At 40.3% G+C, this 26,829-nt stretch overlaps 3 protein-coding genes across 8 annotated transcripts in view; 1 reads left to right on the top strand and 2 right to left on the bottom strand.

Annotated features, from left to right (window-relative positions):
• Positions 1–89: 89 nt before the first annotated feature.
• Positions 90–7,626, bottom strand: LOC148322511 (extracellular serine/threonine protein kinase FAM20C-like). 2 transcript variants are annotated; one of them, XM_088317567.1, is made up of 12 exons: positions 7,496–7,626; positions 6,309–6,773; positions 5,180–5,358; positions 3,803–3,881; positions 3,640–3,732; positions 2,745–2,860; positions 2,643–2,669; positions 2,489–2,573; positions 1,393–1,502; positions 1,120–1,201; positions 758–817; positions 90–356 (listed from the first exon to the last, which is right to left on the bottom strand). In XM_088317567.1, the coding sequence occupies exons 2-12, from the start codon at positions 6,770–6,772 to the stop codon at positions 101–103; spliced, it is 1,551 nt and encodes a 516-aa protein (XP_088173693.1). In that variant the 5' UTR covers position 6,773; positions 7,496–7,626; the 3' UTR covers positions 90–100. The 2 variants fall into 2 exon arrangements, with proteins under 2 accessions (XP_088173693.1, XP_088173691.1); XM_088317565.1 differs by having other exon boundaries at positions 2,489–2,669.
• Positions 7,627–14,404: 6,778 nt separating this feature from the next.
• Positions 14,405–22,762, bottom strand: nptxra (neuronal pentraxin receptor a). Its single transcript, XM_088316171.1, has 5 exons — positions 22,008–22,762; positions 18,380–18,656; positions 17,836–18,068; positions 16,779–16,958; positions 14,405–16,648 (listed from the first exon to the last, which is right to left on the bottom strand). Exons 1-5 carry the CDS (start codon positions 22,713–22,715, stop codon positions 16,418–16,420), a joined length of 1,629 nt encoding a protein of 542 aa, XP_088172297.1. The 5' UTR covers positions 22,716–22,762; the 3' UTR covers positions 14,405–16,417.
• baiap2l2a (BAR/IMD domain containing adaptor protein 2 like 2a) overlaps positions 17,828–26,829 on the top strand; it is a 39,749-nt gene continuing 30,747 nt past the window's right edge. For 4 of the 5 annotated variants that reach the window (XM_088316165.1, XM_088316166.1, XM_088316168.1 and 1 more), the window contains exons 1-2: positions 25,753–25,893; positions 26,074–26,149. In XM_088316165.1, the coding sequence (XP_088172291.1) occupies positions 25,840–25,893; positions 26,074–26,149 (130 nt within the window). In that variant the 5' untranslated portion in view covers positions 25,753–25,839. Of the gene's footprint in view, positions 17,969–18,488; positions 18,678–25,752; positions 25,894–26,073; positions 26,150–26,829 lie in introns of those variants that run through there. The other variant, XM_088316167.1, reaches the window with a different exon arrangement.

The raw sequence follows: 26,829 nt of genomic DNA on the forward strand, positions 1-26,829 counted from the left end.
CCAGCACCCGAAGAAAAACCACACAGGCTTGTGGAGAGCACCCCTTCTCAACTCATGTTTATTTTACTGAATTAGACCCAAGTCCAATATTGTTTTTGACTTATTTTATTTGTTGCTCATATCCTTCGTATTTCCCCAAGTCATTAAAAATGACGTCAGCGCGATACTCTTCACAGGTCTCCACCACCTGCAGGACAGTTGCTAGGCGTCGGTCCAAAGCAACGAGGTGTGGCTCGGACAAGAGCGGCGCGATAGCTGCAAGAGGATCCTGGGCCAACGACTGACGCATGACATCACTCAGGTGGAAGTTAGGATCGGACAAAAGACGCAAGCGAAGGAGGGTGGAGCGACGGATCCTGTACAGTTAGGGAGAAAGCAAGTCGAAAACAAGGTCAAAGGTCAGCATTTTGATAGCTCATATCTTCTTCACACTAAATCGCACTGTTTTCTCACTGTTGAGAAATAAAGTATGGATAAAATTCATTAATCAAATAACTTTACACTTCCAACTTTGTGAGGAAAATGGCATTTTCTGAGAGATTAATGGCAAACTTGAGAATGTAAGCCAGTTTGACTGAAGAGAAATGGCCAACAATTCTCCCAGACATCGTTTGAAATCATTTTGAAAGGAAGCTGTCGTAAATACAACTTAATGTTTCTTCTTTACCTCCATGACGAATGTAAAGGACCAAGTGGCCCCATATGTTACATCAATTGTATACTTTTTGCACTTTTAGGTGTGCAAGCTAAATTTTACCTGCAGCACTGCTGTAAGGGAGCTAAAATTGAAAGCTCGTCTTGAGAGTGTCTTCCAAACCTGCCCAAAGAAATAAAAAAATAAATAAAAGTTAGTTGTAACCATTCTGTACAACTTTGTGCCCTGGAAGTTTCCATCATCTGCAGGACAGTTGGAGTTATTAGACCGGACTGTTTTTAATACAGGGACAAGTTCATAATTTTCACCGACCAACCAATAATTGATTGAAAGAATAATAGAATTGGAACAATGAAAGATTTTGCCACTCATAAACTCAATGTTGGCCTTTGATTTTAAAGGTGTTGGTTTGTTCATGCTTGTTCGTCATTGTCTCCTTACATGTATGATGGTATTCTACTCACGCTCGTCCATTATCCAGATGCAGTAGGAATGTTTCATTGCCAAATTTCTCAAACGTCTCATAGTGATGTCTGTCCATGTTGCCTTTGAAAAAAAAAAAACAAATAACAGTTTCTTTAGACTTTGAATTGAGATTAAACACGTAATTCATGCTATATCAATAATTCCAATTTTCACTGAGCATTTTTTTTGTTAGACAATAACAAATGGCTTTGCACTGCAATGTTTACAATACAAAACATTGCTGGATTTGAATTAGTAATGTCGAGACTGACTCATGAGGAAGTCCAATATCGCCATGTCGATGACATCCACCAGTCTGGTGCCGCGGTTGTAGGGAGGCGTCAGTTTGACCCTGTCGCAGTAGGCTGGCTCTTTTTCCCACCTGGCCCAACAGAACAGTCATTATTACATCTTTAAAAAGAGAATTTCAGCCAAGAAAACCTTTTGTGCACATTCAAATAGTTTATATAATCGTAACGAGGACTTCAAATAATGTCATACACTGGCGGTGGTAAGGAGGTTTTTGCAGAGAATTCTCAAGTGCAAAAAACAGATAGATAAGATAAAGATAAATTGTTACTGGTATTTTAATCAATACTTATTTTCTTATGGTTGGCGTATCTGTTTTGTCCTCAATATTTTAGGAACAGCTTGAACTATATCACAGTCGTAATTTGAGGCGGTGACTGAGTATATCACAAATTCTGTATATAGTATATGCATAATAATATTTTGACATCAATTTAATACACCCATAATCCATTTTTCAGATTCAACAAAGTGGAGGCAATTCAACAAGCATGTGTTGGTGTCGTCAAAGAGCTAAAAATTAAACGAGAATACTGTTGATAATTCATTATTATACACTTACAGTAAATAACTCCTGGCACAAAATTCTCTTTTCATATAGTAACATTTCCTCACCACTGTTCTGTGACACATTATGTGCCTTGAGGGACATATGATTCAATTTCACTTAATTCATCAAAAAAAAAAAAAAAAAGCCTGAAGCCGTTTAAGGATTGATGGGTCCAAAAAGTATTTGAAATATAAATCTCTCTTCCACTAGATGGCAGAAGGTAGACTTAATCTGTGCCTCCACCTGTTGCTATTCATACATCAGAAAAACAGGGGAAAAAAGGCCCAGATTTCACTCTGAGTAGGGAAAACTGTGAGCAAATTGAGATCATTAGAGTATTTCAGTAAACATAGTTAGTTTTTGTGGCATTTGTGATCAGTGGTGTGCTCTTTGCTTGAAATGTTTTAAAACACTGCCTTAAATTATTTTCTGTTCCGGTTCAATTCACAAGAAAAGCAAGCACGGTAACTTAGATTTCTCCCCATCTGCCGCAGGCGGAGTATACTCACTGCGCCAATTTGGTGCGACTGTAGGAGCGTCTCCATGGTGACCTCCAAGACCTGCGAGGAGCGAGGCTGAGATCGGGTAACATGGCTGCCAAGGATACTTCCAGTGAGTGTGGTTGCCCGCACAGTGGGTGCTCTGTTGAGCAGTAGTACTCACACTGACCGTAGAAACACACATTTCCCGCTAGGGGGAGTCAGAGAGACACGTTTTAGTGATAGGACGTGAAAGGGGCTACAAAATCCCACCGCAGGTGCATACCAGGGGAAGTGAAGAAGGTGCGAGACAGTTTGCGGTCAGTGGTAATCTCTCTGATCTCACTGGTGACATTGATGAGACGACCGACCACTGGGGGGATTCTGTTGAAGCCCAGCAGTCTGAGATGCAGAGTAGCGCAGAGATCAGAATGAAAAAGCACTACACCTCCAATTCCGTCCTGAAGGTGGCAGTTATGTCTGCTGTCAGTTGTTTCACAAAAAATTCTTCCAGATCTTAACAAGGCGTCGCAAGAAATGGTCTAGCTGTTTTTCAGTTAGACTAATCAATAAGTTTACAGTCATTGCATTGTCAATGCAGCAGAACCACTGAGGTGAACACAATTTTGATTTAAAAAAAAAAAAAAAAAAAAAAAAAGGGGAGTCCATCAGTACGCAAACTAATGAATCAGACTCAATATAGGTTAAACCGCAAAAAAAAAAAAAAATCAGTGTTATAAATGAGTTTGCTGTTGCTGATGATTTGTTGTTTGTTTGAATTTAGTTAACTTGAATAGTTTGGGCATTGGCGAGCTTTCACATATCGCGATCTATTCATAAACTTGACAAAAGCTACAAATGCACTTCTTTGTCTTTAGTAAATCACTTTGAAGGAAATCCAGTTCTGACAAATTAATTCATGCTGTAAACCGATTGTCTATTTTCAACAAGAAACTCATTGCATCATACCGTCTCGAACTGAGTCGTACTTTATCGAATCGATTTGAAATCCCACCGAATTAAAGCTGCTTTAGTAATTGCATCTTTCCACTTTAAAATGTCCCGTCCTTGAATTGTATCACACTCGACAGAGCTACGGAAGCATCAAAGATTGGAGAATTGCACATCCCTCGAGAATTTCAATATAGTCGAATTTTCACAGAGAAATTCTTTCTTGATACCTGTCAAGGTGAAAAGCTGAGATCTCTGCATTGTGCCTTTCAAAGTCCGAGAAGTAAAAGAGGTTCACGTCTGTCTCTGCGTCTCTGGATTGTCTAGATGAGAAAAACGCTCATGCTGAGTTGAATGTGGGATAGCATTCATATTTTGACAGAACCGTCTTACTTCATAGGTTTGAGCAGAGCTTGTCCGTAGTTTGGGAAAGACATCAGCAATTTGAGCTGAGTGCCTCCTGACTTTTGAACTGAAAGTCAAATAAAGGTTGTATTCATGAGCAAAAAAAAACAAAACAGGAGTATTACCTATAGTCTGTAAATTTGAATTGGAAAAAAAACCCTCTGATGCTCTGCTCCTGGTCCGGCCCCGCTGTCAAATTTTCGATCCCATTGTGGCCCACCAATAAAAAAAAAGTTTGCCCACCCCTGACTTCGGGAGTGTTTGGTGTAAAACAAAAAAGGTCCTGCAAAAACAATCAGCTTGTATCCTCAATCTTCACTGCATAATGCACTTCTCAATGTATAATTTAATGCAGCATTCTCAGCACTGTGCTGATATTGCGAGCAGGGTGTCTGAAATCAATTCAAAACAAACTTAGTTATGTATGTGTTCATCCAGAATTTACCAAGTCATGGATGTGTGCCGGAGATGCATCTCATTTCTGACATGATATTCTTGAGTCTTTCCCTCTGTGGACAAATTGTCCATGGCAATAATGAAAATAGGTTTTATATAATGGACAACTACTTCCACCTTCTTCATGTCAATAATTAAATAGTATAACGAAGTCTAATATGGGTTTAGCGACCTAGAACTAAGTTAATTTTCATCTGAGGGTCAGCCAGGATTGTGCAACTGTGTGGGTGGGTGCCCGAGCGCATGCGCGTGTGTCTCTTTTCTAAAAAAAAAAAATCTCCAAAGGGTTCCCTGCTCTGAATGTAAACTTTGGCACAGTTTACAGTCTCCAATAAGTTAAAAAAAAATGACTGTGTGAGTTCACCGTCTTGCCTGGAGCTCTGTCACAGACTCGGCTCGTTTCTATTAAGGCATATGAGTGAGTCAAAATGAAACAAGAAGCATCGTGAGGACTTTGTTTTTCTGTTTAACGAAGAAGAAACTGAATTATCATAATTAGATGAGAACCAAGCACGACTGGGACCATCATGGTTAACAGCTAGGTCAGCTTCTAAATTTATTCTTGCTTTGTTGAGCAGTGCACATTTCTCAAATGAAGTGCAGAATTATGTCGTTTTGCATTTAAAACCAAAAGACAGCTGAAGTTTAATATTAACTGAAGATACTGTCATGCCTCTAAAATTTTGCAAGCGTTTACCCAGTCTGATGCAATGTTGTTTTAAATATAACACTGCACTTACAAGCAATCTCTGCACGAATCTGTGCACTTAGTTTCATTGGTTCTGTTAAAGCACGCATGATCTTGTCTTGCAAGTCTAAAATACCCAGCACTCATCGGCACTCTTCACCACACCGCTTCTTTTTGATCTTTCCTATCACTTATTACCACTGCCGCTTTTCTTTCCTCACCTGCTCCAAGGATGCGTTGCGTTGCCAAGTAATGAGTCAGCGTTGACACAGTGAGATCCTTTCTGTTGTACAGTTCCCATCTAGAAATGCCCAAGTGGAATCGCAACCAGGGCGGGTGCGAGTCTGTGTCGCTGGTCCAAGAGACTTTGTCATAGCCTTCTGCTTGACTTGCACTCTGCCTTTAAGGGAGACACTGTTTGAAGATAATTGCTGAAACATGTAACTTAGAACAATGACAAGACTTCGAATTATGTGTTATTTAATTGTGGCGATATAGTGTTCAACCGTTTTTCACCATTTTACAGATTTGTTTATGCATGGCTAAAACAGTGTCTAGTGGGTGGCATGAATCAGCCTTCCCCTATATAAGAACTTGAGAGAGCCATGTTCGAATCACGGCTATGCCGCAGAATTACGAGTTACAGCACTTAGTTATAATTTCGTGGCCCATTTATACCACTGTAGTGTGCAGTTAGTTAGTGTAGTGTTATTATATAGTAATAACTATATTATATAGTTAGTATATAGTGTTATTTTCATTTTTCAGCCTACATGCAATGCATTTTAATGTGTGTTGGTCATACAAAGATTTTTCCTGTTCACACATTCTTGAATAGCAAAGTAGTAGCATTGTTATGTTGGACCTACACTCGGACAGAAAACCGAGCAAGGAGGAGAAACTGCGAATTAGCCTGCCGATCGCCCGTTTGCTGAGAACAGCCTCGGTTAGCTTACGAGCGAGGTGCTGGCTAGCGCTTCCTGTCAGGAGGCGGGGAAGCTCATATTTACTAAACTCGACATACACTGAAGACTTTTTAGCGGATATTTTTCGCAGCCCAACTATGTTGGGATGTGTTGGCAGAAAAAGCAGGATGTGGTTTAAGCACATTTAGTGGACCTGGCTATGGCATTTGAGAGCAAGAAGAAAGGCTTGATTTTATTATTTTTTTTTTTTATGATTTTAAAGCCTTATTTTATAAAGTTAAGTGAATTTTTTAAAATTGATTTTGTCATTAAAATTTGGCATGGTTCTTAACATTCTTCCCCGTGCCGTGTCAAAATTAGACTTTACGTTCTCACAATCGAACAATAAAAGAGTTATATCGAACATTTTCACAATAGCCCTCACCACTGACTGTCACCATTGATGCCTTTCTCCTCATCCGTGTCCTCATTTTTCTTCACCCTCAGCAGCCAGTCATCCTCCAGCAGACCTACTTCTGGCAGGTTGTACAGCGGGTGCTTGAAAAGTGCCTCAAGCTTCGAGACGTCCTCGATGACTCGATTTACTTTTCCAGCACCAATCATTTTCTTCTCTGCGTCAATGGCATCAGGCAATCGGGTCGACTTTGATTTGTAAGGTTTGTCATTCTGGGAATTTATTGATAGATTATGTGAAGAGGAAGAGACCGGGTGATCCTTCTGGGTATCTGTTCTTGCATTTAACGAGGAGGAATATGAGTCGGGAAGGACACAGGCTGTTTGGAGGACAGTGAGGCAAAAGAATGCCAGAATGACGTGCAGAGCAACGGACAGACAGGCCAGGCAAAGATAGATGGAACGAGTGGATGGACCAAGGTTTCGTCTCACCATGCTGGAAAATAGACACGGAAGAACAAGGAGAGACGTTTGAAAATCAAACGGACTGTTGAGCGCTGCCCACTTCAAACCTAATCAAAATGAAAGATGTTCTTGTTCTTTTTTTCTTCTGTAAATTGGAAGCTCTGCGTGGAATTTGCTCTGTTCCAGAACAGCAGATTTCAATTTTCACCCAGAGAACTTAAAGAAACACGAGAAAATAGTTTGACCTTAAACAGCTTCTGATTGTGAGAATAGTGTCTCTCTTGTTGCCATGGCAACTCAGATCATCTATTTTTTTGGGGGGGTTGGTCTAGAGACTAATAGTGGACCAACCCAGAAACCTACAATGTTGCTCAGACTTGTATGAAAAGATCTTGTGTGTAAATGCCCTGGAGCAAAAAGTTTCCCCACTTAAATCGACAATATAATATAACGTTTATAATTTAATATAATAATGTAAATGCCTTGGTTTTTACTTCGGGCAATACATTAAGAGTACATAAGTCAACATTCCTTAGAATATGAATTACACTGCAGCCAGATATTAATGTGAAATCTTCTAATTTAGCCTGACAGGATTAAAGATGATAAGCAACTCCGGTTTAAGTAAAAAAAAAGAAAAAAAGATAAACATTTACATGAGATACAGAAAACCTCACTGAGGAAAATCAATAAATTATTGAACTTGCTGCTCCTAAATTCCCGTGGGTATAAAAAGCAGACGGAATTACTTACATCTCGTTCCCTTCAAGATCTTTATTTCTTCTCCCACTCTCTGTTCCCCCACTCCCTCGGCTAATGAGACAGATATCTAATTTCCCTGATAAATTCAACCACCGAGTGCAGTCATATGTTTGTTTGCGGCGGCACACTTCAATTCAAACAGACGAGACGCATGTTGCGGTGACCTGTGTCATTGTGACCTGAACACAAATGATCTTTAAGCCTGTCCGCCAGTGAGTGGAGTGGGAAACGGCAACAGCGGAATAAAAAAAAAAAATCAGAAAGTGATCTAATTTGAGTTTCATATGCAACAAGTTGCCTTGACTTACAAGTCACTGGTTAACTTTATATTTTCCAAATGAAGACTATGATTTTTCGCTAATCCTTATGTTCTAAAATCATGAAATCTGGAAGCCAATAAATAAAGTCACAAATGATTTGTTAAAACGGTCACTATGACAGCACAAAATGAACATGATCTGTGAAAAAAAAAAAAAGCCAAATCTAAGCATAAGGACATTGTCTGTGAAGGGGGCCGTGAAACCACCGCGCCCGAAGAAAAACAACCAATCAGAGACAGAAGATGCAATTTACAAGGCGTCACTCATTTGCCGTGCGCTTGTGGTCGCACACCCGCCGCGTCACGCCGACCTGTTACCTTTTTACCCCGGAAAAACAAACCTTAATCATAAGCAAGTATTTCAATAACGCAAAATTATATCGGTTTGAAATTCATTTTTTTGCAAGACATTCCATATCTCATAAAAAAAACGACACTGAATGTTGTGCGATGACGCTAATGATTAACATTTGCTATGATTTCCTACCCAAATCTTAAATTGCAAATATTATGAATGTCAAGACCTAGAAATAATATAAGATCAACTGTAATGTATAAAAAAAATGGCTTGTGATCCATTTAGTCAATTCCAGCTCCTACCAATTAAAAAAGGGGGTCATTTTATTTGTAATTTATTTGTCATTTGTCAATTCGAATCTACCTTCCATCAATGCCGGATACCTGAGCCGTTTTTTTTTACAAACTATATTTCATTCAGTGCCGTAGTTTTCATCCGAGCTATATTAATTAATTAATCAAACATATTTTGGAATTCCCGATATTTCATTTTCGTCTATTCTGCCATCTAAAACCTTACACTTGTCGTAGTTCCACATCCGGAAAACAGTCAAAGGTCTGTTGGCCTTCTCCTTCTACAGCTGCTGCAATTGAATGTAGGTTGCTTGGAAACGACCCAGAATCTGGCACCTAATTGGAGCGTGCACATGCTTTATCCACCGGCACGGGCAGACAGCCACAACAAAATGCAAACCAAGGATAATAAGACGAGCTCATTCCAGAATCACATCTGGCATATTGGAGGGAAATGCGCCGCAAAGGACCTTGTAAATCATCTCGAGTACTCACTAAACTCCTAATGTGTGTTTTAATTGCTGTCTGTCACTTGGCTCATGTGTGCATGTTGCCATGTACAATTTTGTATTAGCAACTCTTCCTTCTGTTACAGTATGTGGTTTGTGAAAAAAAAAAAAAATCGACGTATAGATTTTTAGATTGATAAATGCTTAGGCATTGGGTTCAGACTTTGAATATTTCCTTTTGTCAGCCCAGAACTTGCGCTTGAACGCCTCACCAAGGCTACAATTTTGCCTGTCTGTTCTGCACCACGCATAATAGATCATCTCCGTGGCTCACTTACAAGGGGAACCAGAACACTTCCCACGATTGGGAATTCTGAGCACCGGCCAGTTTTTGAAAATGGATTTGTTTATTTTGAAGGTGCCCTGCGATTGGTTTAGGGTGCACTCAGCCTCTCTCGTGAAGTCAGCTGGGAGAGGCTCTCGCCCAGGAGACTAGTTCTTATAAGGAGTCGTTATCGAATTTGAACTAAATATAACATTTTTCGCGCATGCGCATTTGGGGCCGTTCTATTGTATTTTTTTTTTTTGTCGATTTTAAATTGCGGAAATGCTGCATTCAAAAGCCGGGAATGGTACAGTTTTCACTAACAAGCTCAATTTATGTATTTTCTTTATAATATTTAGGAAAATGATACAAGCCTTTATTTTCAGTTTTTTCCAATTTTATTGGAGAAATAAAAATGTACAGGATAAGCGGTGTGGATAATGACATGACCTATTACCATATAGCATATTCCATTCTTTGTCGCAGAGAAATTATACAGCATAGTCGTCACCCTAATATTTTTAGTTCAGCCCCAGCCTGAAGGATACCAAATTGGTATGCCAACATATCACTTATTTTTTTGACACCAAAATACAACTTTTGGCATTTGCAACCCCAAATTGTTAATCAAACTGAAATGAAATACTGCCTGCCAGAAATGGGCGATTGCCACCACTCTTTTCTCTCGTCGCCTCTTCTCCTTTCCAGACTCGGGCCACACAACCTTCTTCCTTTCGCTCCTCTCAAAGCTCAACGGCCCGATCTTTGCGAAAGCACCGACTCCTCTGGGTGCTCCACTCGCAGTATGGATGCTGATGAATATTTCATCTGGATAGAGTATGGAGAGAGGTGCGAGGTTGAGAGACAAAAGACAGCGTGAACTGTAAAGTGGGAACGTAAAACAGGTCGCTGCGACGGCAACAAATGATGTAAACTAGGCCCAATGCTAATAGAGAAGAAAAGGAATGGAAAGGGGGGGGGGGTAGGGGTGAGGTGTAGGAGGTGTTAAGACAGAGAGTACGAGGAAACTGACGTGGAATACTAAGTAGTGTTCGGCGGCCATTGTGTTCGGCATGTCAGTTAGGTGTAAACCGTAAACACGTTGAACCAATTAGAATCCAGCACTCCTTGTTTCCCCCCCGTGAGAGTTGTTGTTCATTTTCACACGACTTACGCCCATCCTCTTTGCTCTTTATCATTCGACACCTCATTATTTACAAGGTGACATCCTGCAAAACAATCTCATCTCTCCGCATGAGAACCCTGTTGCCAGCTCAAGCGGATTGTAGATTTTGGTAGCAGGGAGATGTCGTCTCATTAGGAGGAAGCAAAAATGAAAAGGCAGGGGGGCTAAGAAGGCAGAGACCACATGCAGTTTTTTTTGTTGTTTTTTTGTAATGAACAAGGTTAACAAAGCGACAAAGTGGTCTAATTTTTTTTGTGTGTTTTTTTTTTACTGGTCTCATTTCCACATATGGCGCAAAATACGATATTCAAGGCGTCAGGTTAGCCCAGTAAATCCCAAGAATTGTGGGAAAAAAAAAAAAGGTGCTTATGGACAATACAAAATTCTCTTCGGCAAAGGATGCAACAGAATGAAAATGTTGAATGTTTTACAAAAATCGATGTTTACAAGGTCATTTTGTAGTTGACAAAAGAGAACGTTCAAGAACAACGTTCTCAACGCGCAAGGACGAATAGGTTTGACGGTTGTTTTGAGTAGTTGAGTAAATGCAGGACAAAGGTTTGAAATCTGTGAGTAATTGCTTTATTGATCGGGATTTCCGTCACCGTGAAGTCCTGATGATGCAAAACAAATTTGAGTGTGAAATAGCCAATTCGGTGTTGGCCATGAAGTGTGAATCCAAAGTTTGTCCGTTCTCTTGTCACGTGGTCCCTCGGGATTTGTCACCCTCCTTCACGATGCTGCGTGCAGCCAGCACACTCATCCACCCTCTTCAAATATTTGCACACGTTTGTCTTAACACGCCATTTTTTTAATTATATAATGGTCCTTTAGTTTTAAATGCCAGAAGAATAAAATGAAAATATCAATAATCCAAAAATTACCGGAAGAGCAAACCCTCGACTACTTCATGCCTGTAGTCTTAAATTGTGCGCCAAAGCTACTCTGCTCAAGTCGAGCTTCTAAATATGACACACAGACTGAATTATTCATCATTGTTAAAATGTGACTCCTTTTAATGAAGGCATTAAAACAAAAATGAGTCATTGCTGACAGGCCCCACTAAAAGGCCGTTTGACACTGAAAAATGAGAACGTATACCGGTAAGGAAGGACCGGAAGTTTCAAAAGAAAGAGATGAAAGTTGGCATCACAAGAGTGTAAAAAATAAGGTTTAGTATGAGGAGTGATTGTTGGCAAATAGCCGTTCAATCACCCAGTAACAGTCTAAAAAAAATTGTAATAACCTTGTAATACACATAGGACTCTTCTATATGATGTTTTCACACCTTCGGTACAAAAAGAAAAATGGCTGTGTGCCCAGCTGATCACTAAACTATTTGCAAAAGCTGCTTTAGAGTGCCTCGTTGTCACAACAACTGCAATAACCCGGTGGGATACTGTTAATTCAAGCCTCCAGAGATTTTGAGGAATTATAACATAGTTTTGCATTTTATACATGTAATTACTTGTAGAAATTGATATAAAAATGCTAGAATAAGTTCCGTTCATTTTTCTCGTTTACATCGGTGGCATGATTGGCATTCATTTGTAAAGGAATAATATTGAATTGTCCTCATAAAATGGAGCATGTTTTGCCTAATGTGATTTGCGCGGGTCGTTAAATGCGCAGCACCTCACCCCACTGACTTCACGGACTACGGATATTTTTAGCCCGAATGGCAGACGTGTGTGGGACTGTAATAATGGTGCACTGCCTCCGGTGTTCCATGATGGTCCACCATGTTTGAATGAATGTTGAGTTAAAGCGGGGTGAGTGTGTGTGGGAGGAGGATGAGAGGCAGCGTGGGTGACAAAGATGGAGGAAGATCAAGTGTTCCTGTCCAGATGGAGTCTCTGTGGGAATTTTTTTTTTTTTTATGCGTGCGTGTGTGTGTGTGTGTAAAATGTGTTGAATTCTGGTAGGCAGCCATGTGGAGGCGGAGTAGGTGGATTACTTACAAAGAAAATGATGAGTAGTTAAATTTAGGGATTTTGAAGCTGCTATAATTGTGAGTGTTTTAGAAATATTTGATTTGGAATAGAAGCCAATTATCTGTACTGGCATCTTTGCGACATTTTTAAATCTTATTTCCAATGGAGACAAAAATCAAACAACCTTTTTTCCGAGGTGTCATCATTTGTTCTGATCACAAAGAAATTCAAAAGCTCCTTCTTATTTCAAATGTTGACTGTTTGCTGAGAATTTTCTTGTAATGGACGAGTTCAGTCAATATTTACAACGGCTTGAAAACTGGAAATCCCAGTTGAACATTACTTTAGATTCTGACACTCTCCGGCGCTGCAGCATCTGATAGGAAGAGAAAATACTGCCTCAAGGTTCAATTAGTACCTGTGAATTTAAAGCCCAGATGAGTTGTTTAGGGGGAAAAGAAATCTTGTCATGCAAATATGGAAATCAGATTTGCCCCACATACAAAGCAACAAAAGAACACTTAACAAAATTGATTTAAAAAATGCTGAATTAATTGTGTAAAGTGACTATTTTTGTCCTAGTTTTTTTTTTTTTTTTTTTTTTTTTTTTATCCCAACCTGAGATGAACCAGTGTGGTTGTAGCAGTTCAATCATAATGTTGCAAACTGTTGGGCCATCCGTTGCGTGGATTATATGGGATTACATACTGTCCATTCCTAGATGGAACATTATGGATTAGATCTGGACTAGTAATCCATCATGGAATATCATCTTTTGGTTGAATGATGGTCAAGATGGTCAGCATTGAGTTTTTTATGTTGGAAAGGTCACAGTTTTAAATCCCTGCAGTGTCCCATCCCACTCTTCAATGCACATAGTCACGCTGCTGTGATGTCTCCCGATTTTCAGAGTTCACTCAGAATGCTTTGGGGAAAACTGGGGAAATAACGCAACACGCTCAATTTGTTTCTTCCAACGTTCGTTCTCTTCGGTACCGCTGAGGAATAGACAATGTGCTGATGAAGACATTTCCATAGCGGGTCGAAAATTGCTTATCCTTGCCGTTGAAAGTGTGATGCTTAGTAAATTGAGAGACAGGTAATTTAAAGACAAAATGTGTGGATCCTGCCTTTGCGTTTGTGCTGTATTTGCACTGCAGAGTTTTCAAGTTTGAAGCGGTTAATCTTTTGCTCATCCTGAGCCAATAAATAATGTTTGTAAAATCTGTAGGTCTGACAATATAATCCAAATGAATTGACAAGATTTTGGAAAAAGTCCCCAAATCTTTTTCAATACTCTACCTCGAGATAGCCACTTGTCTAAAACGAGCGGTTGATATGAGCGAAAAGGGTCTTCCTTAGTCTGGGATCTGACCAAAATCCTGATCGCCGCTCTGTCAGCGCCGCCATGCCTCTATGGAAAGATTAATTTCATTCTAGAACGACAGCCATCTCTGGAGAAAAACCACCAAGTCGGTTTCTATGGTAGAAGAGCCACTCAGAAGTCATTCTTCAATAAAAAAAAAAAAAAAGGCGCAATCCAGCTCACTTGGAGTTTTTTCAAAGTCGATAAAATGAACCGATTATATCACCACTACACCATACTAAAAAAATTCCGACACATCCTCCTCCAACTACACAATTTTAATGGCATGTGCAGAATTCCTCTTGCATAAAGTTCCTCTTCATCTGTGTGTGTGTGTGTGTGTGTGTGTGTGTGTGTAAGGAAGTTCTCACACACAGCAGATTACGCATGAGGTTAATAAGGCTTTGAATCTGTTTAAATATTAGTTGTGTGACTCTGGCCAGCTGACAGTCGAAGTCTGGCACGAGCCCCTGACCCGCTGATGGACTTAACTTCTCAGTCCATTAGTATGAAAGAAGATTGCATGAGCAAACGATCTTCCAGGGTAAAGTCAAGTTTCGTGCTAATTAGGGATTTATTTCACACCCACTCCCTTGACCAAAAAAAAAAAAAAAATAAAATTAAAAAAAAAAAAAAAAAAAAAAATATATATATATATATATATATATATATTTATTTATTTATTTTTTTTTTTTTTACAGGCTTGCTCAAGGACACTTTGTCACGGATCAAAGTTGTAGCGTGGTCTATCAGAAATTTAGAAGACTCACATTCTAAATGTGAAAAGCAAGAATGTAATTGTAATAAATGACAATAAACATCAGAGTACGACAAGACAGATACTCATTATTTATGTTCATAACAGATTGGACGTATACCATTGTACAAATACAAAAAAAAAAAAAAAAAAAAACATCCCAAAAAGACAAAACAGGCTTATTTTTCAGTTCCAATTTTCTTAGTATGATGCCACAAAGCTTGTCAAAAGTGCCAAAAAGCTGTGACGTACAGTTACAGTACATTAACGTAACAAATCTCATCAGCATTGCACACTGGAAAGCAAGACAATATTAGGCACAACATGATTTGGCATGTACGTTTCTCAAATGTTGCTTTCACATAAACATTCTGCCGGGGTCAAACACACCAACAAAAATTCGCTGCAGGTTGGACTTTGCATCCAAATGATACATGACACATTTATAACACTGGTGTAGGAAATAGGCAAAAATATTTTTGATCCGCAGTCACCACCGAGTTTTTATTCTGTCACATTTCACAACGCTAGAGCTTTTTGTGATTTTTTTTTTTTTTCGAAATATTGAGGATTCAACCAGGACGAAAATAGACCTAGCCAGGTGCGCACGCATGGAATGTAGGAAGATGACAAGAACCTGAAATTTGTCAGTTTTTCCTGCCGCAGCAGTTGTCGCATTTAGAACGGAACTCTCAATGGTCCGTGAGGTGAATTGATTTCTACAAATTACATATTATTAAATAAAAATCAGCCATTTGTGTAGACTGTGTTTTGGGGTGTGCGAAATATTAAAATACGTTCTGCAATTAGCAAATTTAAAAAAAAACAACAACAAAAAAAAAACGACGAATGTGTGCCTGACATAACCATAAAAGTAAAGTTGAAAAATCATTTGATCATGTTCAGCATCTCATTCAGCAATCTAAAGCACCAAAATCCACCCACAAGCTTGGATTACGCTGTCCTTATTTGTGAAGCTAAAATGAACACATTGCACCTGCAGCAAGACATTACGAGTATGAATATAACATGCAGGTCCAAACACACTCAAAGCGGAAAAAAAAAAAAAAAGTCATTTCATACTTCTCTTTTTGCTTTTCATCGTCTTTCATCACCTTGCTTTTTGATATTCCTGCCCATCTTGGTAACATTTTGCATCATCTCACCTTGACTGACAATATCGCTTTAGCTTTAAACGGCTCAGTTGTTGGGTAACATTGAAAATATTTGTTGCATTTTGGATTGCTGGTTTGCTTGAGGAAATTCGTCATGGAATAAAAATGTTTTTTTTTTTGTTTTTTTTAAATGTCACATCTTTTACAGCAAAGTTTTTCACCATTTCCGCAGCTATTAGTGAAATACAATACATGGAGAAAAATATCCTTTTCAGTTGCCTAACCAAGCTGGGGCTTTAAAAGCGGGACGGTAGGCTACGGTGGAGATAAAAAGGCTACACACCTCTATTAAAATGTATGTTTTTTTTCTTATATTAAATTTTTTTTAAAAAAGACCTTAACAAAAACAAGATCTCAGTTGTTTAATTGCACTAACCCCTCTTGGAATTAAAAAAAAGTCGAGTTGCACAGGGTTAGCTTGAAGAATTTTTGAAATGATTAATCTTGGTCTAATTTTATTATATTGTAAAAAAAAAAATCATTTGATCAGAGGTGTGTAGACTTTTTCAGTCCAAATTCCCCCTCTTAGCTTCCCTTGACTGTATTTTGATATTATGATTCCAAAATGTTGACGAAACTCTTCCCAGGTTATTTTGTTTAACGTGCTCCATTTTAAACCGTTGTCCATCTCGTTTAACTGCAAAGGCTTTCTTCATAACATTCATAAGGTCACTGCCGCAGATAGTTGTTCAAAAACATTTCTCGGACCAATAATAACTACCGCAGATGGAATACTCACTTTTTTTTATTTTTAAGGGCTGAAACTTTCCGCCTCTCTGCTACCCTTCTTTTTGCTCCAAAGCTCCATCTGTCACTTGGAGCTCCGGCTGTGTTTACTACAAGGCTCCCCCGGGTACTTGGTGGCTCCACCATAAACCTCCACACCACGCTCAGTCCAAGGAGCCACGCTGCCCTGGGTCACCGTCCCACAACGAGCCAAGCTGGCCACCTGGTCGGCCGATAGGACTCGGTCCCAAAGAGCCATCTGGGACAACTCTCCAACTAAAGCTTGAGTTGAATCAAAGCCTCCGCCCAGGGAATCCTAGGATTGAAAACGAACGCTTTTAAATTCATTTCAGAAGAGTGGCTGACCCTAAAACACATTTCCTTTCCCGTACTCCTAAAATAATGGTGTCAGTGGTGAGGATGCCGCAGCGTCTCGATGCATTTACCTGCTCTTGACCCAGGATTAAAACTCCTCCAGGTCGAATTTCATGACCAGTTGCCAAACCGTGGCCTTCTCCCCTTAGCTTCCCGCCTTGGTAGGCTTGCCAGTCTCCTCCTTTCTGATTCCAGCTCACGCAAATGTGTTGCCAGCTGCCTCTAGAAAGGTTCAGAGGTAGCCGTGCCACCTAGCCGTAAGAGAGCAGAAGCGCATTTGAATTTTGGAATTTGTACTTTGTTTGTACTGTTTTACTGCCTAATTTCTTCTACATTGTTTTTTTTTGTTTTGTTTTGTTTGTTTAACAAAGTCAAGATGTTGCATTGGCATTGTGTGGATTTCTTTTCTCACTTGATACTGTTTGAGAAGCGAAATATTATATACTAGGGGAGGGCAAACTACGGCCCGGGGGCCACATGCGGCCCGTTAAACGTTTTTATCCGGCCCGCCTAACTTGAAAAAAATTAAATGAATAAACCTTGTTAATGCTAAATACTGTGGTTTTTCAAAGAAATATATATTGTTATAATGCTTTTGTTCACTTTCAGTTAAAATTAAATGTATTTTTTTTCTCCGTTGAGGTGAGGTTACCAAAACACTCCATCCATCTGCTCCTGGTCCGGCCCCTCTGTCAAATTTTAGAACCCATTGTGGCCCGCCAATCAAAAAGTTTGCCCACCCCTGCTATATACAGTGGCTTTAAAAAGTCTACACACCCCTGTTCAAATGCCATTTTTTCCCCTATGACAAACAAGCGCAAAATCAATCATTTTAAAACTCCTCCACCATTAACTAAGCCTATAAACTGTACAATAAATGTACATTTTTAAAATCTTTTCGAGAGGAGATTTAAAAACAAACAACTGTGATAGTGTGGTTGCAGAAGTGTGCACACCCTCTTTTATTAGCGGGTGTGGCTGTGTTCAGAATTAACCAGTCACATTAAAATGCATATTAAATGGGAGTCAGAACACATTTGCCACCATTTGAGGTGCCTCAGATTCACCACAAATGCCTTTTAGTTGTTCTAGAACAGTAAATGTCATGCCTTTTGATTGTTTCAGCACCTTGTCATTGATGAGCAGCTCAGTGGGCGTATGCAGGCCCTGGAGCAGGACCAGTTCATTGGGTTGCTCAGAAACAGCATAGGACACGGGTGTTCCGATGCCTCCTTCTGTGGGCCGAAGCCAAAGGCAGAAGGTGAAGGCCCATAACTTCGGGATGGAGTGTTTCACCACGGCGTACATGTAGTTTGTACGGGATGGAAAAGACAGTCTGTAGCCCTCGGGAAAGTAATTAGCTAGAACAGACAAGAAAAGCAAAAGAAAGTTAGAGACAGCAATTATAGATAATAAGCATGTGCAAAAAGTAGCATAAAATCCCAAAAATATTTCTTGCTTTTTTTCATGTTACTTTTTCAACCAAACATCTGTACTGTTTTTCTAATTTTGCATTTGAAAGTCTGACTGATCTTTTTAGCATAATTTATTTACAGCAAAGAATCTAAATGGCTTGCTTAAACCAACACTATAAGTTTATCTGACATAAGCACACAACCAAATCCAATTCTCTAATGACTGATTTCTATTTACTCTCTCTATTAATATTCACCTTCTTCCAGTCCCGAGAGTCGGTGATGTAGCTTGTTGATTCCCTGGTCCATTTCCTGTCGGTGTCTTTCGGTTTCCAGCCTCAAGGCTTTTCTCTCTTTCTCCAACAGCTCCACCTTCCTTTCAAGCTCGCCTTCCAAGTCCTCCATCCTCCAGGGCCTTTCTGCACCTGCTTTGTGCCCAACTAAACTTTCTGGGCCAAAGGATTTTCTGCCGTCCTGCACAACTGCTGAGGTGTTGATGTCCGTCTGGTTGTGAGGAAACAGATTTATGTCGGCCTGCAGAGGAGCAAGACAAAGGTACACTTTTGAATGTGAAAACGCCCCAATTTCCCCAAACTGGCCTTTCATCTTGACGTGCAGTAATTCCCCCATCCATCATGAAGGTTACATTCCAGACCACCTGTGCGATAAGTCAAATCCACCCTTTGGAAATAGCCTTTTTAAATCCACAACTGTCATGTTTTTTTTTAAAAAATTTTTTTATCTCATTTATTATGCTTTCATTTTTTTTTAAAAAGGTTTTTAAACACACAGTGCATTTAAAATATTCAGCAAGGGCGATGTATATCACAAAAATATAGTCCAAAAAATGTACTGTAAAAACAATTTGTGATTTGAGTGATCCTAACCAGTGTGCAATGTGCTTACATGTGTTGCGTAAGATGTTACAAATAAAGGTCGCGCTATAGAAGGATCGAATCAGTTCCCCCATAAGGACAAGCATTATGTAAGAAGCAGCGCCTCTGGAATTGATGTGATGGAACACACCATGCTCTTCTTTAAGAGGATGCACCATTCACAGAGTGATTTGGTCTGAGGAAAATATGACTTATGCAAAAGCAGATAAACGGTGGTAATAAGTCGCAGTGTCATTTTTAGTCGTTATATGACCAGTCTGCTCCGCTGAATGCCTCTCAAGCCAGCTGTGACGGCTGGTGGAGTTCACGCCAGGAGGAACTTTAAACAGAGAATCTATTGGCGATGTTTTGTGCGCCCAAATCGTCAGTACGTCATTTGTTCTGGTGTCCCACAAGGGTCTGTCTTTTGCCCCCTCCTCTTTATTATCTATATCCTATCTCTTGCCCATATCTTTCACAAATTCAACCTACGCTTTCACTGTTATGCGGATGACACACAGCTCTACCTCTCCTCCAAACCCATTGCCACTCTTCTTCCTCCTTCCCTTTCTGCCAGCCTGCTTGTAGAACTTAAACATCCAATTTTCTGCCACTCAGTGAGTTCACCCTTTACAAAACTGACAGTTTTTCCATTCGACTTGACAATACCTTTGTTTCCCACTCCCCTTGGGTTAAGAGTCTGGGTGTGATCCTTGACAGCACACTCTCCTTTCAATCACACAGAACTTGCATACATTCACTGACGTGACATTAATCGACTGTCCATCCCTCACCCCCCCACACTACTGCCGTCCTTGTTCACGTAACCGCATCTCTTCCTGCCGAGATTACTGCAACTCTCTTCGGTCTGGTCTCCCCCTCAAGTCACTATAAAAATCACAACTTCAGATCTCTGCTGCTCGCATTATCACGAGGACCCCTTTCGACCACCACATCACTCCAGTCTCCCTGTCTGGTACGGCATTCAGTACAAAATACTAATCTGCAACTTCGAGGCCATGAATAATGAATAATTAAAGGTGCCTTTAAATAAAATGTGTTATTATTATTGTTATTTTACTTTTAATTTTATTTTTATTTTTATTTTTATTTTTATTTTTATTTATTTTTATTTTTATTTTTATTTTTATTTTTATTTATTTTTATTTTTATTTTTATTTTTATTATCAAATTCAAGCCAAATTAAACTGATTTGACGTTGGGTGAATGTGTAGTTTGTACATCCTGCTTACGGTGCTGAGGTTGAGGGTTTGAGTCCAGGCTGCGGCATCCCTGTGCAGCATTTCTGCTTGTGTGGATGGATACGAGCCCTGCGATTTTCCGGTGACCAGGCCAGGGTGTAGCCAGCTTCTCGCCTGTAGTAAGCCAGGATATGCTATAGCTCATCTGTGACCCTAATGAGCAGCATAATAAATGGGCGGATGGACATTGTTTGAAGCTCGGACTTGCGCTCAAAGCCTGCAACATGAATATTCCATCACGCGCCATTCTACGGATCTTTGGATGCTTGGCAATCTGTTCTCAAATATTTCATTTCTATCGTTTGAGCTTGAGGCAGGTATTTGTTTACACATTTGAGACTCTGAGTTTTCTAGAGGGAAAAACAAATGATTATAGTTGCATCTTCTCATCTGATACATAAATGCATGTGTAAGTATTAAATGCTTTAAGGTGCTTGTGTGGAGCTCACATCATTAAAGATCTGTGGTTTGATAAATGACAAGCTTTCATGCACAAAACAAAATATTTGAAACAGTTCTTTGTCTTTTTTAGGTGCTCAGTGAAGCTGTACTCAGCGGGAACAATTGTCGTGAAAAGCAATCTCAGACTGCCATAAATATTTATACACGTATTGCATGTGTTTGCATATCCGCAAAATCGTCCACCCAGATTGTCCGTTTTACAAATTCCCCTTTGTACACACACAATCTGTTGTAAACACCAGTGTGCAGCTAGATCAAGCACCTACTGATGGAAACGTGACGAGGCTGTTGAGAGAGAAACACAGGTGATGGGTCCTCAAAAAACAATGCAGCATTCTCAAATAATGCGCCAAAGCACTATTATTAAAAAAAAAAAAAAAAAATCCCCAAAATTTAAAAAGCATTTTAGGTTGACTCAAAATAAAATGAAAAGATGGCTGTAAATCTGCTAAATAAAACCGAGAATGCAAGCATGCAATTGAATGAGAGGTCTGTACCCTACAACTCGGCAACTCATACATTATGCATGATATTGCTTTCGCCAAAATGGGGGCTATACATCTTTAGAATGTGGTTAGATGAGAGTACGTTTCATGTTACGCTGCCTGTACTCGACCCCCTCCTCCTTTTCCTCTGGCTGATGGTGTCGTTCTCTTTTCTCCTCTTCTACCACTTTATCATCATCCCTCCTCTCCATCCGCTTCACCCCCCCCCCCTTTTTTTTTCTCTCCAAGGCCTTCTTTTTTTTTTTTCAAAATTAAATTTCAATCTGCTTTCTTGGCATAGCAGATTACAGGAACACTGTTGCCAAACAGCCCGATGATGTCAAAAACATTAGCGAGGATTACTACAGTGTGATTACACATATCAGTAAATATCCATCAGCCTTTCTGTCCATTATGATCCCCGTGAAAGGGGGATGGAGGATTATGTTTTTTACTTTTTACTTCTTGGGCTTTGCAAATATATATTTGTATATATATATATATATATATATATACATATATATAAGCCTGACAATCTTCACAAAGGCTCGCTCGTCTTTACTTCACTGTGCTTGCACCGGGAGACCAATCCAAGCTTTTGATTGATCCCTAATGAGCATTTTAGACATGATCACATCTAAATTCTCAGCCAATTGTCTTTCTCAACAGTTTTGAGATAGAAATCCCTCCTCTGCCTTTAAAATGATGCCATGCAAGCACTCCAGGATAAGAAGTGGGATTCATTACGCCTCTGCAGTATAGTGTAGCTGTGTGTAGGGGGTGATTTGTTCCTGCACATACCTCCAGTCTCTCTATGCGGTCTTTGAGCTGACTGATGGCCTGCTCCAGCTCATCCACTGCCCGTATCGTGAGCACGTGGTCAGGTGCAGGTGCAGACACGGGGCTGTCCCGCACCATGACCCGCTCCGAGTGCGCCCCCTCAGCCGGGCTTTTGCCTCCCCACATGCCCACGGCACCTCCGCGTCGATCGGCAACGCCACCCCGACCCCTCAGCCCCTTCTCGCATTCGGATAGTTTGCCTGTCAGCTCCCTGATGGTCCGCTGGTCCGATTGTATTTGCTCCTTTTGCTGCAGGACGGTCTGCCGGAGCTCGTCCGCGGTGGTGCGGAGGTAGCCCCAGTCTTCTCCCGCGTAAAGCGACGGGTCGTCCGCTTGTTGCTGAAAGTTTTTCGGGTTGCACTCTCCGGCGGGGATCGGGGTGCATATGAGTCGGCTGACAGCTGGGTCGTGCCCCGTCAGTCCAGTGACCCCGTCCAGACCGTCGAGCCCGATGTGAAAGGTCGGTGCCTCGGATTCGGGCACTTCAGAACCGTGGAGAGCACCCAAGGTTCCCGCCTTGGCCGCCGAGCCTCGGGTGGCGGGGCGCTGTGTGACGCCAGTCGCGTACAGCGAGCGGTTGTCGGCCGCCGGCTGCTGCCGAGCCGCCTTGGTGGTTCCGGTATGGACCGCCGCGATGATGCAGATAACGGCGCCGATGAAGGCCACCATGCCGGCGGCCAAGATGATCACAATGAACTTCAGGGTGGCGGCGGAGACGATCGACAATCAAAAAAATTTAATCATAACAACACCCCAGAAAAGAAAAAGTGCGTCAGCGCTGCGAAAATCACCCACTTGATGTGTTTTGATTACAAGAACAAACGAGCAAAAAAGAATCCTGGATACTTTTCTGTCCTAACGCAGATAATGGGGACATGAGAGCGCCTCGATGGTGTTATCATGGAGTCGACAGAAAGCATCTGAGCATAGTGTGTTACTGTTCCACCTCCTCCGTGCATGTGCACAACGCGCATGTCCTCACTGTAGAGACAAAATGCAGCCTCGTGATAACAATTTCGGCAACATTTTTCATGCACGTGTGTGCGACATTGCGAATGGAACGACAGCACTCTTTAATGTGCTTGCGCAAATTATTATTATTTTATTTTTTTTAAAGCACAAAAATAGAACGCTCTTAAATTGTCTGGTACATTTTTTTAATTAGTCCATCATAACTCATCATTAATCATGAAATGTGATTAAAAAAATGTGATTTAGACTTAGCATGTAAATCAACAGAGACTGTGTGTCCTACTGCTTCGACTCAGCCACTTGTTGCTAGGCAGAATTCACGTAACACATTTCTTTTACACCTTATCTCCATTACGATTTAACATTGACGCTGCTCTGTATCAAATATAAAATGCATTTTCAGAACACAGTGCCCTCTGTTGAGGCACTACCCCCAGCCCTTGAATTGAAAGTCTCCATCGATAAAACAGCCATGAATTTTTATGGGATGCATATCCTCTTGCTGGTTGGAGGAATTGAACCTGGGGGCAGGCTGCATACCGAGGGGATTTTTCCTTTTCTTCACAGCGGCGAATGGCTTTCCTGCATGCAGCCTTCTTAGTTATATCCGTAATATCCCCCATGTCTAATCATTTGTAGCTCAGCTTCACATTACGATGTGGGCAAGTGTGCATGGCTATAAATCAGGCTCAAGGTTCCCAGTGGAGCAGCTCCAGAGCAATAGACCTGATAGAATGATGACCCCGGTGGGGCACGGTGAATGTCTTTGTGCGTGTTGCACCATTCAGACCTGGTGCTATTAGTGAGGTCATTAAATCTCTCTCTCTCACACACACACAGCCAAGTATACTAATACATGTTAATCTTTGTTTGCATGTACACCCACACACATGCCCACCATAGTCAAAATACATTGTCGTGCTTTAAAGAATAAACCAAAGAATTGTTTTTGTAAATGACAGTGATGTTCATTTTGGGAGGGGATGCAAGCTTCAAGTGGCGTGCACAGAGTCCGACAAGATGCAGTATGGGGGTGAGATGTCTGCAGCAGAAAATAGCTTGCCATGAGACGATCGTAGTAACAGGGATGACCAAGTACTCCATTAGAGATGGAACGGCCTGACATTTACACTTGCTCTTTTTTTTTTTTACATGTATATATTTCCGTGGGCTATCAAAATAACTCCGAGTGATATTTGACGAGTGATATTATTTAAACACCTCTGGTGTTAATGTCGACAGAATTATCATCGATATCTTTCAATGACTACTTTTTAACGTGCGTCCAAATTTAATTATTGTTTAAAACCTTTACATTTCACAAAGGTTTGCATTATAAAGACAAACCTCTAGAGGTTTAGACAACGTTAATAATCACAATACACTGTGCATCCATCTCTATTTGACATAAAAATCCAGGAGGAGACTCTTTGGTTGGTAATTTACTGTTCAACCAGGTGAGTCTTTACATTTGTGGCATGAATGATCACATTTTGTCTTCCATTTCTTTTGTTTATCGACGTGGAAGGGATAATAATGTGTCTCTTGCGCCGACATCTCATGCATAATTTGCTCCTCTATTTTTGATTTAAAACTCACCAGCTGAACAATGTGCCATAACTCTATGAGATTGTTCACGATGATTCTTTCTGAGCATGTCAGTTAAAAATACGGACAAGTGAAAGGATTTCCGGCAGTCTTTTTTCTTCTGATGCTGCTTAAGATTCTTCTCGTGGATCCTGTTGGTTTTTAATGCCACCTAGTGTACGAGCCAACAGCGCCATCTGAGTCTGACAACCGCGGCCTGTAATTTATTAAGCGATAAATAATGAATTCACTAATCAAGGCTTCCACATTTTCCTTCCTCATTTCCTCTCTGGAGTTGAAAACATCAATACTCATCAGCGCAGTGTTGCGCTCATGCAGATATATTATCATGAGCCATCAGCGATGCGGGTTCGGGCAAAGGCAGCAATCAGAATTAAATCTTTAACCTTAACCACTAAATTTTTAATTAATTAAAAAAATGAAATAAAAATTCTTTTTTTTTAATCCAAAAATCTTCTCTGTTTGTTGTTTATTTAAAGACCAACAAGACCACCTCCATATTTTCTTTTTTCCCCCCAACCTTTGTAGCTGGTCGAATAATGCACTTCTTTTAGCTTCTGTGACAAATTGGTTCCTCTTTAATTTACGACCATTGACGGATAAATACGTCAAAGATCCATTTTTTTTTTTTTTTTTAACTCGGCTGGTGGTGAATGAGTTAAGTCAGATTAATAAAATCAAATTGTCACTAGCTTAGTGGGGAAGTCGTTAGCATGTCTGCCTCACAGGGTGTTTTCCAATTGGATTTAGCAATATTAGCAGTTGGGGTTAAAGAGTTCATTCAGCGCTTACTGCAAACGTCAGTTTATTTATGGGTGAGGTTGTGATGTCTTTCAGACGGAAGCTACATACAGTATTTTAGAATCATTATTTTTTTTTTTAAATGTCACCACACAGAGCATGTTTTGTATATTAATCATGGACACACACACACACTCACACACACACATCTATCCCAGTGTTTAATTCAGCCGGCATTACGGCAAACGCTAAGTCACGCTTTACAGGATATGCCGTTGTGTTTTATGGCTGAGCCGTGTTTAATTATTTACTGCACGCTATTCAAGTCGCAGCTGAGTCTATTAACAACAACCTGAGCAGCCTTCTGCGCTTGTTCAGTCCGACACATTCGACTCCGTGGCCCCCGGATGAGTTAAGAATTGGATGTTTTCGTAGGATTTTTATTGACGGTTGCACGAGAGTGGATATTAACATGTCTGCGGTGAACAGTGAGCAGCTGCATCGATCAACTATGGGGATTTACTTGGTAAATCACAAATATTTTTGTTGGATAGCTCTCAATTTGAATGAAATGAAAATTAGTTCTAGTACACAACTGAAAATTATAACAATCAAAGTGTAGATGTGATTGATAATACAAAACTTTGTACTATCTGATTAAGATCTTTGTTTCTTGTTTGTCATGTTTTTTTTCCCCTTAAAACAGAGCTTGACGGAAGAGTTCAACCCTGGCCTGCAAAACCTTGTGTCACTCGGACACAGCTATGTCCGCGCTTTCCAAGGTAAGAGCGAGCCAAAATACAACGAATGTGAAAGAGGGGGTTGGGGTGTCAAATTAGAATTTCTCGCTCGCTTCCTGAGTCCTCTTGTGTGTGCTGTTCACACGCCTTGGTTTATTAGTGCTGTAAACTAAACAAACTCGAACGTCAACCGTCTGTCGTATGAAACCTCATTCCAAAGTCCATATTTGTTGGGACTTTTGTCGTGCTTTTGTGTTTGCGATTGCAAGCCGGTATCCAAGGCGTGTGGAGTAAAAGAGAAAAATCAGTTTCGTGCCCCTTAGAAGGAAAAAAAACAACATTTTCAGTCTATTGGATGTTTTACAGTTTATATAAAGTCCACTTTCCCAGTTTCAAATGTTCGGTTTTTCTATAAGAAAATGAGACGAAGATGAATGTGACCTTGATTCAAGTTGGACATAAAAAAAATGGACAATTTTGATAATGTTGCAAAAGTCTACACACCCTTTTCTAAATGCGGCTGTGTTTACATTAACCAATTACATTCAACCGCGTGTTAATTGGGAGTCAGCACACACCTGGCACTGTTCAAAGTTCCTCTGATTAACTTCAAATAAAGTTCCGATGTTCTAGAAGGCTTTTCCTGGCAATTTTCTTTTTTCATGCTCAGAAACCTGAAGTTTTTGTGTATATTGTGTTTTTGCAAATTGTAGCTGGGCGGG

Source organism: Idiotropiscis lumnitzeri, chromosome 15, assembly GCF_059441095.1.
Source record: "Idiotropiscis lumnitzeri isolate Australia: NSW breed Sydney's pygmy pipehorse chromosome 15, RoL_Ilum_1.0, whole genome shotgun sequence".
NCBI classification, from domain to species: domain Eukaryota; kingdom Metazoa; phylum Chordata; class Actinopteri; order Syngnathiformes; family Syngnathidae; genus Idiotropiscis; species Idiotropiscis lumnitzeri.